Source organism: Falco naumanni, chromosome 4, assembly GCF_017639655.2.
Source record: "Falco naumanni isolate bFalNau1 chromosome 4, bFalNau1.pat, whole genome shotgun sequence".
NCBI lineage: Eukaryota > Metazoa > Chordata > Aves > Falconiformes > Falconidae > Falco > Falco naumanni.
In genome coordinates this window covers 9,562,248-9,577,290 of record NC_054057.1, presented here as the reverse complement: position 1 = coordinate 9,577,290, position 15,043 = coordinate 9,562,248, and the positions used below count along the sequence as shown (strand labels likewise).

Sequence of the window (15,043 nt, the reverse complement as noted above, 5' to 3'; positions counted from 1 at the left end):
GGAAAAACATCCTGCTGCGGCTGAAGGCCCGGCTGTAGCCCAGACACAGGGCAAACCCGCAGTACGCTCCCAAGTTTCCCCCGAAAGGCCTACTTGAAGCAAGATTTAAATCGATGCCACCCCTGGGATTCACACAAAAGTGGCCAGCTCAAAGTACTGCAGAAGTTAGATTGTTTTACCGGGGAATGAAAAATTAAAGGAAGGCAATTCTCTACATGCTAAAATTTGTACAATCTGCTAAACAAATATCTTTGCGTTTGGAGTAAATACATATACATTGATACGCTCTGAATTAATGGTCAATTTAACATGCATGCTAAATTTTACGCAAAACAAGATTCTTAATTCACTTGGGTTAATAAACATAAAATTCTGATAATTACAGATACAATAATGTCATATGAGCACTTTAAACATATGCTGTGGGAATTGAATCCTGGCTACTCCTGCCCACCGAGGACCAGTTTTTAATCTTCGATGCATGATATGTAGTAATGGATTTTACGAGTTGACTTTTTTAAATTTGATGATCAGGTTAATGAAATTTATAATGATATTTTTCACACCAAGTTCAAAATAGTAGTTAACTCCTTGGCAGAGGAATTCAGATTGGACATGTAATGGATGTACCAGCAACTGCTGGTGTGAAAGGATTAATCATCATTTTAGACTTTTATTAAATTAGATAAAATGGGATAGGCATGAATCAGAATATATAACAATTAATCACTGGACTTTATTGAGTCTTTTAAAAATCTTATTTGCTCCTGAGTTGACAACTAATCTAGGCCATACTGTAACAGTTTGACAAACTCTCCAGATAATGACTGTGACTAGAACATTAATAATATCGTCATTTAACCACAAAGTATTTATTCTCTACACGAATTAGTTTTTTTTTTTTTAAATTTGTGGCTGCTAAAAGAAATACCCCCGTCTTGGTCACCCTAAAACCTCGTAATTCAGCTAATTCTTTTGCTTTTATCCATTTGCTTGCTTTTTGAAATTTAGGTAATGGATACACCAGTGTGCGCAGTTGACCAAAGTTTCTGGTGTATCCAACTAGCATTTAATGTAAATTGTTACAGTTATACACACTGGGATTGCTAGAAAATAAAAATTACTAAACTTTTGAAGTTTATTTATTGATCACTGAGAACCACCCCAGTTAAATTACCATAAACCTCAACATCACAACAACTACTAATCCAGCTAATAGGAATTAAGGGAGATGGAAGATATATAATAAGCATCTGGGGGATATGGAATTTATCCCATGAGTGTAGTAAAAAACTCATAATTTAGGAGTGCCAAAACCCAAGTGCATCATGAAGGTCTTTCCTCACAAGTGACATTAATTGCATATCCCACAGATGCTTATTACATATTCTATTTATACCTCCAAGAAGAAAAATATTCGTTTAAAGTTTAAAGGTTTAGTACTGCTTAAACACAATGTAACACAGCTGTCTCATGATGTCACAGGGAAAATCAAAGGCTGCAGCACAGAGTCATAATGTAAGAAATAGTTTAGACGGAAGATAAATCAGGGGATGCATTTCGGTGAAAGGGTCCCAGAGCTCAGATATATAGTAAAGCAGGATGTATAACCAAGTGCTTTGATTGGGTATGTGATTACACCATTAAAAAGGCTTTTCTGATTACAGTTACTGAAATAAGAAAAAAGATAAAAGGAATTAAATATATTTCAATTCTTATAAACAATTTTTCAATATAAGTAACATGTTGAACCATTTATACTAATATATGAATCACTAAGGTCAAAGATGCCATTTTCTTTCCTACCATTCAATCTATACAAATATAAATGTGTCATCATTAACGTTTCCAGATATTAAGCACACTGGCATATTGCAAAATTTCCTTCTCTGGGAATTATTTCTTTTCTTCTACTGCTTGATGATTCTTTAGTGATTTCTCTCATAGATAAATAAGACAATGAGGAGAATTATTTGATTCAAGATGTTCCACATACTTCTATAAGTGCATTATTAAAAAGAACTCAAACCCTGATATTGCTGATTTTGCATGTCATTCCCATGTGTACTTGTTAGAAGTGGAATAAACCACAAGGCCCAAGCCTAAACTCCCAACAACTCACACAACATTTATTGATTTAAGTTGTAAACAGCTAGGGACTGTGTTTAGAATTTACCTGGAATTTTGATTTAAGCACTGTAACAATATTTAACAACATACTACACAGGTCTACTGCTGCATTGCACATGTGGGTAAGTGTATAGATTTATCCAAAGGATCAAAATATTTTTTACAAACTTCTCCACCTCTGCTAATAAAAACCTGGTAGCATTATTGGTAGGAGTAAGAGCAATCAGAAGCAGGGGGAGTTTCATTATATTATATTTGATTACATTATATTATATTACGAACTTAAAGGACAGAAAATACAATATTTCTTTTCTCTCTCTCCTTTCTCAATACCAGGAGCAAAATAAAATATCTTGCTTCTGTGGCATTCAAAGATCACCGTACTGGACACTTATTCAGACTTCAAGGATAAAAAAAAATACAGAAAGGTAATCAGAGGAAGTCTGCTAACGTAGTCCTAATTTCAAATCAGGTGATAAGAAGTAAAGAAAAGCAGATCATTAAAAAATACAGATGACAACGTAAAGGTCTATGAAAAGAGATGCTTTCTCATGGACTTCCCAAGCTTATGTTGATGCTGTTTTACTTTTCTGAAATTTGGGAATAATTATTGTCCTGTTGTCAATACATTCCATACTGAATAAGAAGGTCTAGGTGCATCCACTACCTTCTTTACTTATAAACACTGCTATCTGGAAATTCAATGAAGTCATCAATGGCAGTCGATATCAAGCTACAAACGGTATGTTAAGAATGTTTTCAGATGAAGAAAATAGGAGAGCGGTACCCTTGGCTTTCTGTGAAAACTCAAGTGAGACTCATTCATCGATTTCAAAACACGTATTTGAAACCAGCTCCTACTCTTGTCTGCTTTTGTTCTTTTTCACTAGGCAATTCTGTTTTGCAGTGCTGTGCACAGATTTTCTCTTCTTGCCAAAACGTGTGGGGCCTTCACGTTAAGTTATATAACTTAACCCTTTAGGCTCTTGTGCTATTACATTCAGTATGAGGGGTGATGAAATATTTTCACTATTTTTACAGTATTAGTTTGGTAAAATATTTCTGTTTTTAGAAGTGTTTCTCAAGCATCATTTTTCTTTCTTTAACTGGACTAAAATACTGTGAATTCATACAATATGCAGAAGTTACACAAAATTGTGCACCCTAATTAACAGCACTACTCTTGAGCAACCTATCCCTGTGACCTGCGTTAATGGATTTTATTCTGCGGATATGGCTGGCTTGCTTTAATATTTCATAGGATACTTTTAAAAATTCTTGCTCAAAGCCACATCAGAAACAGGAAAGATACTTGAGGCATGCACCTATTTGGAACAAGATTTTTTTTAATTGCTGAAGCTTCTACAACTCAAGCAATATGTTGTAAAGAAGTTCACAAGGTCATGGAGAACTACTATCCAGCTCACCCATTTTAAAAGTTAGGACGATCAGTTGCATTCTTTTCAGGGCAGGACCTTTTCCTGTTGCACACACTTCTAATGCCGGCCTGTATTTACCCAACTCAAGAACTGTCAATAAAAAAACTGTTCAGAGAAGACTCAGAACATATAGTCTTAATTACATAGGTTGTATAGGTTGCAGAATTCCATACCTTTCCCTCACCCCCACAAATCCTTCCCCTCAGTCTGTAACATTTGGTTGGACTGAAGGGGGAGAGATGACTGTGCACAGAGGTAAAAATGGCTACCCAAGAACTGTGCTGGGTACCTGAAGTGGAAACGAGAAGTCGACTGTTCACTTTCTCTGGCCGTTGCTTGCTGAGGTCTCTCTAGAACAGAGGCTCCCCTTTGTGCGGTTCTGTTTTATGTGCATTGAGATGATGCAGAAAACCCAGAAGATGCTCAGGGTGACCTGCTGTCTGTATTAGTCTTCAGACTATGTTTGGGTATTGGTTTTTATCTTAAGGACTGATGACAGGATGATCTTTTCCTGCTGGATGGTGCACATATTTCTCTTCATTACTTTATTATGATTTGTAAAGGTATTGTCTTCACAGGAGAATAGATGTGCCAGTAACATATGTCTGCATACCCACACTAACTTAATTCAGATAGACCAGGTAAGAATAAGTAGTGAGGATGAAGCACTGGTTAATGAATACATGAATTATCCACAGGCTTGGATTCTACAGGAAATGTTTTGGTTGCTTTATTTTGCCTCCTACTATTTATGTTAACACAGGCATCTTAGCACAGTTTCACTTTTCCGGCATATGCTGAGGTAATTGCCTTCTGCACCAGTTCCGTGACCTGCTTACTGACTTTTCTGTACTGATCTCCATGACTTTTCTGGACTAAGTTCTGTATCACTGAAAGAAACAAAATGATGCACTAAATTAAATAGTACTGGTTAACCTGAACAGCTGATGTGATTTAAGTATAAAGAAGGAGAAGCAAATACTTGATATACGGCACCTTAAATTCTGTACTAGAGTAGAACTCCATCGTTGTTCAGCTTTTAGAGTCAATAGCTGTTGACTACAAAAGTAAAAGGGGGAAAAAAAAAAGACAGACAGCCTTCCAAACACCTGTATATATTCCTGCTAAATTCATCACAGGTTTCAGAAGATATTTATTCTATTCAAATCCACTGGTCTCTAAGCCCGCTTATGTTTAATGCCACCAGATGTGGTGGTGTTTTTTTTTTTTTTTTTTTAAGAGTATGTGACAAAAGTCAAAATGGAAGCTTTCTTGCTTGTTTCTTTCCCAAAGATAATTCCTTGTACTTCATATGGGAAGCACATCACCTGCATCAAGAAGCAACATAATGACAAATCTGCATTCCATCCTCACAGCCATCCAGTACTACTCATTATCATCTCAGCACATAATTATGCGGCAGGAGAGTAAAACTCTGATGAACACTTTTGACACCTCAACCAATCCTTCATTCTGTTTATAGAGTGGGCTTTTACATTATGTATATGTTAAAATCTTAAGTCTAAGGTAAGACTAAAATACTACTTGTGACATTTAGGAAGAAGATAAAATCCAAAGTTCATCATACTATAGTTTTCATCCTAGCACACAAGATAAGCGGCACAACATGAGATACATATTTTTGCAGTCAACAAACCAGAAAGCTTTTTGGAGAAGCTCAGCAATGAGCAAGAGATATCTATCATTTAAGAACACAAAAGGATGAGTAGTCTCACTTCAAAACACAAGAAAAGCAGCTTCTAGAGCTAAGTAGGATTTGCTTGCTGCCTGACAGTAAGATACCTACTCTGACGCTTCAAGAATTGTCCACATTTATCAGCACAGAGCAAATCTTTTGAGTTAGCAAACCATCACAGTACAATGGGTATGTCAACAGTAGGTGAGACAATCCCTCTATCAAAATGTGTTGTAGCTTTCTAAATTAGCTTCAGATGTGTTTTCTTCTGCCACCTAACTTTGAACGTACAAGTTTCTTCTTACAATACTTTTTTTTTTTTTCCACTGTGCAAGACAGAATTTGAAGTGAAGTCTTCAGATATCTGAGTCAGACCCCAAAAGCTTTATCTAAAAATCCACTAGGCTGTATCCCTTCTTAATTTGTGGAACCAACAGTGGATGATAACCTTTCTTAGAAAGGCCTGTTCATCTGGCATTAAATCCTTAAGAAGCCCTCTACTGACAGACAAGTTGGGATTTATATTCCATTAAAATCTGCTTTATATGTAATGCTTTGTTTAAGTCAAACAGAAAATCATTACTGGAAATCAACAGCAATACCAGTTACTAAGTTCAGGATTAATTTGGCGCTGGACATTCAAATGAGAATTACCACTTTGTTCAGAAAGACTTTGTATTTGCTTAGTCTTAGCCACTGCTAGATACTAATTTATTTTAATAGCAGGGCCAGACTTTGGTGGTTCCCCTGTTACACAGTAGCTCAAAGTTGCTTTCATTGTAATTGCTGTCCAATTAATTGATGACACTGGATTAAAAACTACAGAGGTACTGTAATTGGTTTGGACCATGACATATATTATCTCTCTCTTTTTTTTGGGTGAAGTGTGAGAATCCAAAATAAACCCAGACATCCTGGATCATCTGTAAAGTTCTCCTTAGCAAGCAGTAGATCTTTTGATCTACTTTTTCTGGGGATCATGAAGATTTCTTATTCTGATGACTAGTGGGGTTTTTTTTTTCTTTCTATTTTTTCTTTTTTTTTTCTTCTTTTTCTCCTGGATACAATGAATATGATTTATGTTCCTTTACTGCATAGGTAAAATCCTTTAAATTCTCCCTCCAGAGACCAAGATGGTTATGGAAAAGAATACTGCCTGGTACCATAATGGCATGGGAGAGAAACTAAAACAGGTGGATGCCCCATAGCAGTGCTCATAGCAAAGCAACTAAGAATAGTAATAGTGGAGCAGCACATCTGCTGTTGACTTTGCTGTAACATACTGTAACATAACCTTTCCAATGCTATCTTCCAATCTATACTCGTGCCTAGTTACCCTGTAACTTAGTTTGCATCCTTCTCATTTTTTTTTTTTTCCTTTCTTTTTCTCCCCTTTGCTTCAAGAGAGAGGCTTCTTCCTGAAGTATAATTGTGGTATCAGCCTAAAGGGCTGAAACTGCATCTTGAACCGCAGTAGGCAGTATGTCTATCTGATTGATCATCATAAAGCAGAGTGGCAGCGGGAGGCAAAGTCATCGACACTGAATGTTCTAAGAAGGCCTTTTTTGTACGGAGATTAAGCTATCATGAAATATTTACGCGCACTTCTGCATGGGTTTTATTGTCTGTTGGATATGTGCTTAGAAAGAGTTTGCTTAACCAATATAATACTGTCATCAGTGTTATGATGCAGAAGCCAGTGAGTTTATGCCAACAGTTAATTTTTGTTCTTAAATAAAGCTTTTTACACTCATGCCTTGTCATTACCTTTGGGTGTATTATTTCTATACAACCATATCATATATATTTACATAATCTGGCTGTACCTATTGCATGCAGTTCTATGAGAATTTCATTTGATGCAATATAATTCACTCTGAAACCCTTGGGAGGTAAAATAAAGTAGTAATAATGATACTCTGTGATACTTTTCCCATTGATTCATCTTTTCAATGAATTGCAGAAGAAGTCCTCTACTATAAATTACTATAAATGGAAGAAAATGTCTTGAAATAGAGGTATATGAAGACTTCCCTCAAACCTTGTCCCTTCTCAAGCTGAGAGCACAAGCTGCTTAATTTACCACTGCAAACACTGGCCGCTGCAGAATATGCAGAATTGTTTTGCAATAATTATTTTGTACTTTAACATGAATTAGATATAAGGTTCAAAGAAATTAACACTAGACTATCATTTAATCTGGGACATTAATCATTGTTAACTCATATAATCTTACAATTAAACTGAATATTCAATCTGTAACCCCTTCAGAGTATTCAATCTTTTTGTTCAGTCTTAGCATTTTTTTGTTTTTATTTAAAGAAAAGTTTATTATCAGGAAGCATGTCACTGAACTGTTGATGTAATCAATTCCATTTTATTTTCAAACCATCCTTGTGCTTTACTTTATAAAGTACAAAATTAGATACAATTAGATAATTATTATAGTTTGGTTAGGCTGTACGGAATACACAGCGCTACACAGGAATATGAAACAATGTGATTCTGCAAAACATTATCTCAGGGTCTAAAAACAAGCTAGAGACATGGCAAATCAAGAAGACTGAAGAATGATAAGGCACAAAGCCTTTATCTCTGTGTTGCTGCTTCCATTTCAGCTGATATTAATAGCAGCTGAATAATTATCACAGGGATACGCAGCAGCTGACTGCAAGTGAATGACTCTCTGGTCTCACAACAATTTCCAGCTACAGAAATTCCTATGCTAAGGCTGCTACTTACCGTTTATGTCACCACCTTGAATGACCAGAGCACAGAAGTATGGCATAGCCGGGACCCTAGCATACCTTGCTATACCTAATGTGGTTCTCTTTCTGATCATCTCTGAAATGAGATAGCCAGGTATTGTGAAGTCTGTTTACTGATGCCCTCCAGAAGTTAAAGAAATCCACTCCCTTAAGCTAAAACTTCACAAAACATAAACTAGCCAGAGAAAAGATGTTTTCTAAACTGGCAGCACCTCCCAGCGTGCAGCCTGGCATACTAGGCTGAGGCAAATGACACCACAGTTTGCAGGGGACAATCTGATGAAGAAACAAATTAAGATTTTTAACACTGATAGGATAAACACTTTTCCAAAAAACCAGCATACAACCTTTGCACTACTGGATAGCAACCAAAATTAATGACTTGTACCAAACATACTGCAATGCCTGTTAAACGTGGTTTTGTAAGCAGGTAAGCATAATTTCAAGAAGCGTGTAACCACATTTTATTTTAAAGGACAGTTTCTGAACATGGAAATGTACAACAGACTAGGGTATCTGACCCAGCAGAACAAGTCTCCCTGGTGTTCAAGAAACAAAAGGACTATTTGTAAATATCAAAGGTTGAAATCAACTGTATATATAAAAAAAAGAGTAAGAAAGAATTGTTTCTACCTTGCCCCAGAATATTGTAGAAGGATGCAAAGTCTAAAATACTATATTTTTAAGTAAGTAAACTGTATAACTTGTTCAAGCTAGGGAAGATTGCCACTAAATGCAAGCCTTTTGGGTTGATACTTTTCACTAGGAATGCCATAATATCGTTTGAAGGAAGTTCCCAGTCTTCCTTCTACCATTTGTATATTTTTTTGAGTGATATCAAGGCTGACAGATGAATATTTATTGTTGGCAAATCCAACAAACTTCAACAAAACAATAAACTTCAACAAAAAGCTCACATGAATTCTGCACTTGGGTTAGGTTTAGCAATTATTAATAACCTATTATGTTTAAGAAATGCTGTTTCTAGTTCAAGAAATGTTAAATACAGGAAAAGATCCAGCATCTGAGACTGTCAGCTGGCTCACTACTGGAAATTACTATTCTGAAGCATTCAGACATCATTAAAGGTGGGAATAATACAACAGTCATGTTCCTTTCCCTTTCTTTTTCTCCTGTCCTTTATATTTAATCAGAAATCAGAGAAGGATATGACCTCACAGGCAACCTACTTTCCTCTTCTGCCAATGCAGACTCATTCTCTATGAGACTACCCATTTCTGAGAGCTTTTCAAAGCCTGTCTTTAAAGTATTCTGATGTTTTTTCCTTTGTTAATTTTGATATATTATTTTACAGTCTAACAGCTCCCTGTTAGTAAGGTTTTCCTGATAGTCAGCCTGAAGCTTTCTCTCATAATTCATTCTCTTAACTGTAAATTCCTTTATTCAGATTCAGTTCTATTTATGCCACACCAGACTGCACTGTTCTTCTGTTATTATAATGTTATGTTTTGAGCTGAAGTATAATTTTTTATTTCAATTATTTCTCTTACTGCAAGGCAGAATCTTATACTGAAGTGAATATCTACAGTACAAATTATTTTTGCCCCCAAATATCTGTTAGTAAATTTCTGAGGTCTATCTTACTTTATTTTCTGTGTGTTTTCATAAGCCTTCATAAAAAAGAAACACTGTCTTTCTGTTTTCCTTGATATTTATACTGCCTGTTTATTCATTACTACCCCTGAAGTATATTAGGGATGCTTGCTTTCTCCTCCAGACTTGTGAAGATATTAAGAAAATACACAACTCTGTACTATGCAAAAAATACTGTAAGAGGACAATCTGTCCTCTTCATACTTTTAATACCTTGACTTTACTTGGCTTATTCTTCCTCTCCCCATAACCCATTCCTATCAAAACTATTTAAATAAGTTTTGTAGAATTACATTTATCTTCCTAATATATGTTATTTGTAAGTTTGGGACTACTACTTAGTCTTAGGTTCAACTCTTTTCTTGAGGCTATATACTATGTTGCAGCATTTTTCCATTTTACTACAACATCAAATTAGACTTTTATGTTGTTAAGTATTGCAGTTATGGCTTGACATTTATACAGTCACCTTTTCCCTCCCTTTCTACATTTTCTATTGAGTTGTTAAAAGTAATTCACAATTACATTTTGGAAATTCACACCTATAAATGAAACTTTCTTTTTTTCATTTAAGGCAAAGCCAACCTTGCTTTAAAGCACTGAAAAAAAAATAAAAATTAAAGTGTCATTTTTCTGTCACTGCAACTGCACATATGGCTTGCCAGCTCTTTAAGGAGTGATCAAAATGAATGAAATGTCTAGAATTCCAGACATTGAAGGCAAAATTCTGCCTCAAACCCACAGTCAATCCACAGTTACTCATGGCTCATCCAAGCTGCCTGCTCTGTGCTGACCCAGACCGACTATAGTAGCCACAACCAGGCGGGACTGCAATGCTGTGCAGACACATGGACACGACCACATCCAAAGTTACACCTGGCCCAATAAGCTGCCCCCCACCCCCCAGAATGGGGATGCATAATACACCACCAGCTGAAGGGATCTGAGCCAGCTTAATGTAAAAAGGACTCCCTGGGCTGACTCCAGACACAGACATTGTTATCTCCATGCCTCAACTTTTAACATGCCCCGTCACACCTGTATTACTAGTCTCCAAAACCCCATTATTACAGTAAAGGAAAGTTCACTGATACTGAACTGATATTAAAATTAAGTAAATAAACCATACAATGCTAATGATTTTCTCCTTGCCTACTTCTTTGTGTCCTATTACCGTATTTCTTCTTACAGAAAAACAACAGGTAGAATATGTCTTTGATTCAGTATGTCCTTCATCACTGCACTGAGGGTCTTCATCAAGTTCTTTAATCCGTAGCTGAACAGACTTTATCTGCACTGGGAATGCCACTGTCACAAAGACAACACTGGGGTGTCATTTACTGTAATGCTGCCAACTGAATAAAATCTAAGAGATATAAGAAGTACTCCTTTTTAGCCCGATTCCTCTAATCCTAAATTTAAAGGAAAAAAATAGCCTAACACAACGAAATAAAATAGAAGGAACTGAATTAAATAATGCTTTGCAAACACTTACAGTCCATAAATCTGTGGAGCGATTTCCAGTCGGTTCAGATGCATGTACAGCTCAATATCATGTTTCTTCAGCAGATGATCCTGAATTTGGTTTACCTTCGCTACAATAGCAATAGATGGGCCTAAGTCCTGTGGCCTTGCAAATGGCATAGGTGTAATCATCACATCCTTCTCCTGCAGACACAGAAAATGGGGGGAAAAAAGAATATTCCATGAAACCTTGCTTTCATGCAGAAACAGGACCGTCTACAAGAGATTTGTTTCGTTGTAATCGTTGGCTTCCAAATAAACATATAAAAAATTAATAACTCGCTTCTTTTCCAGCAAAATAAAATTATCCACTATCTCAATTATCCACTTCTGTTGAAGGTACTGCGGGAATCCCCTTCCCAGGCATGCCAAGGTTCATCCCCTTGTTCTGCATGTCAATTTTTATGTGCGTGCTTTACTTTTCATGCTCTGACAAAGTGTTGACAGCTTTATTTTAGCTTTAATATCATCAGTCTGAGTCAGTCCACAGCAAAGCAGATAAATGGTAACTTAGTAGAGAATATATGCCCTCAGAGGACAATAAATTGCCTACCAAATAGGAAATAACTTACTTTCAAACAATCCTTCCTAAACAGGCTTCCCTTGCTCAGAAAATCTGGTGGCTGTACCTCCAAATCTACACAACTTTGATATGATAAAGCATCAGAAGACTTAGGAAAGAGAAAAGAAAAAGAACAGTGAGATGAACCTGACAGTTAGAAGGTAGTTGGTTGGACTTGGAGGTTGTGCAAACTATGTCATGATCTAGAATGTGACACACACCATGTGAAAACAGAGGAAGAAAACTACTGGAGTATTAGCATCCTTGAACCTGATACTGCTTTCAATTTACTCTCGCAAAAGAGTGAAGTATTATTGAAAAAGAGACAGAATGCTAGAAAGAAATGCAGCAAGTAATAAACCGCACTGCATAGGAAACACGTAAAAAGGAAGATGAGAAATAAAACAGAACAAGTCAAACCTATCAAGAGAAAGATTGGGGAAAGGGAAATGGAGAATTAAGCTGTCAGAAACAATGTTAAAGTTATAAAAGAGGGAAAATTGGAACAGTAAGTAGAGAAGATTTTGCAATGACTTTGTTGCAATCTGTCATCATGGTGCTCTGACCTGAATGAAAGCTTCACTTTAAAAAATAGTTACTGTTTTTCTAACCCTTTTGCTCAGTATATTGATAGAGGAGCATTATCGAGGTCAAAGAGTTAATAATTTCAGAAGACTTCATTACAGCTTAAACTGTAGAAAGACAAATTCACTTGGTTCAATACAGTGAAAAGCACGTTATTTTTAAAATTCAATAACAAAGTTTGGTTGTACAAACTATGCCCAAGGTTGTTCCCTATGTTTATAGTCCCTCTTCAATCCCGTTCTCTCTCTGTCAACATTTTAAGAGGATGGAAGCGAAGTACCCATATTTCACCATCATTTACAACATGGTTTAACATTCAAGTGGGCATTGAACATTTAATAATTTCTACCAAAAAGCTCATTTTTTATGTCGATCTCCTTTGCTTGAAATATTTTTTCTTAATGATTCCATTTCTGTACTGCAGAAAATATGGTATGATGCTGAGCAGTGAATTCAGGTAAAATGGTTCTATTTAAGGATCTGATTGATCATAAATTGTATCTTCAAATCTGCTTAATTGTTGCTTAGCTATGGCAATTGCAGCAAAGGGACTGATCTGTTACAGTGCAGTGGTCTTGCAATGCTGTTGTGGTACCAAGACATATTCATTTAAGAAGCCGTAGCAAACAGCTTGACAAAAGCTCCCTTAGACTATCAAATAAAGCTCACTGAAATGGCATCCTTCCATTCAACATCTTTTCTGTTCTACCAAACAGAAATTTAAAATAAAACATCTAGCATCTTAGGGACCAATAAGAAATGTTGCTACTTAATTAAATACTAAAGTTCTTCATAGCTGCAGGTACATTGAGAAAGGATATTTCTCCTACCTCCCTTTTTGATTATTCTAGTAACTTCTTTATTACCAAATCAGGAAGCCTTCTTTTTACCCTGATATTTGTTTCTGCATTGTATGGCTATTTCCTATTGCTGTTATTTCAGACCCATTTCATTATTTTCTTGGTCATGTGCTAGAATGCAAAATACTGGAAAAGGGTATCCACTAATCTCTTCTATCTATACAGAAAAACACTCTAAAAGTAAGATCTGATAACAGTGCCTTAATGTTAAATGTCAGTCTAGAGTATTTTTTTGCGTAAAATACCAATTTCTAATCAAAAGTTTGTAATACTACATATTCCTAGACTGCATGTTCCATCAGTTGACACACATCTGGGGTATGAACTTTATTCTGATTTACTCAAGTTAAGTTTAATTTCAGCTTGACCACTGCATGCACTTATAACTCTGATGACTCAAAACATCTGTATTTTTAAGCTTTTCTTGACTGTAGGCATAGATTCTTGTATAGAAATCTCAACATTAGAATCTTTCTACTTATTTGAACTTGTAATACGAGAAGACGAGCTAGTTGCTCAGATTAACCTTTACATCATTAGTTGTCTGTGGGTTTAAAGCCATCTTTACAAAACTAGAAGACAGACTGTTGGACACTGGCTCAAGTGCCACAATATTCTGAATGTCAGAACTAGTGCAACCTTCCTCTTACGGAGAAATGCCAAAACCAGTTATTTGTCACTTGCCGCATTTGTGCACCTTGGCATAATGCAGCACTGACACGCTGCTGCCTGTCAGGCTGCCCATCAACACAGCTAAGTGCATCAAATAATATGTGCTGGCTTGCCATTTAAAAAAGCATGAGGTAAGTAAAAGGTATCCATCAAAATGCAGTTCATCAGCATCTCAGAAACGTCATTAACAGAAATCTTCAAAGCATGACAGCATCTGTGGGGACAGGAGTTGCAATCGATAATCAATGCCTTGACTGTCCATGCCTCCTGAATTGGTGCACTCCTCCAAGAGGGACAGTGGATGACCAGAGTGCATATGATACGTCTGTTGTCTCCTCTCACACAGTTTGGTTGAGAAAATGACAATACATTTAGTCAGTTGAAATTGTTCCAAAAAATCACACCCGCTGGTGTGAAAGAAACAACCCAAACAGAAAGATGTTAAAATAAACTAATACAATCAGCTGCCAAAATGTTTAACTAGAAGTGACACAGCGTCTCTGAGTGTCTGTGCCTAAAGCACAGAAGCCAAGTGGACAACATGGTACTGTGCCCCTGCCCATACTCACTATCTATTAGGTCACCACGAGACAAAACATCCATTTTCTTTTTGTGAGCTTCTACGTCTTGGAAATAATTTGAGTGCATGGGTTTAGTTGTCTGCTGCTAACACAAAATACAAATGATCAGTCCCAAAGGGATGAGGTTCACGACGAATAGACAAGAAGGGGGACGGCTCAGAGATGTGCTATGCTGTTTATAGGACAGCATCAGGTTAACCTCTAAGAACAGTTTAAACGTGGGCACCAGTGAAATACGGCTGAAAAATTTAGATCAGGTATTAGGAACAGAGTCACCAAATCCTGCCACAAAACATCACCTACCACAACACAAACCGGAATGGCTGGCAGTCGATACTAATAGCATTTATATATTCATGCATTTAGGAAACAAATGCTACAGCAGTAAAGAGAGGCTAGGACATAGCACACGTATAAAGCATGGACAGATTTCTCTCATTAACCGCTAGGGAATGCAGTAGCTGGAGAAGCTCCTCTAATGGCAATTGGGAGTAATGGAACCAACTGTTAGAGGCTATAAAATGTAACATGTCTCTCGGAGCACAGGCTTTCATTGCTTCCTTTGTGAAGATTCAGACTTTATTATGTAGCTAACCCTCAAAGTCATGATTG

General features: G+C 36.5%; 1 protein-coding gene across 6 annotated transcripts in view; it reads right to left on the bottom strand.

The window, feature by feature from the left end:
- The window catches only part of TBC1D5 (TBC1 domain family member 5), a 326,354-nt gene that overhangs the window by 113,427 nt on the left and 197,884 nt on the right, over positions 1–15,043 (bottom strand). For all 6 annotated transcript variants that reach the window (XM_040593276.1, XM_040593275.1, XM_040593273.1 and 3 more), the window contains one exon: positions 11,143–11,315. In XM_040593276.1, the coding sequence (XP_040449210.1) occupies positions 11,143–11,315 (173 nt within the window). The remainder of the gene's footprint in view (positions 1–11,142; positions 11,316–15,043) is intronic.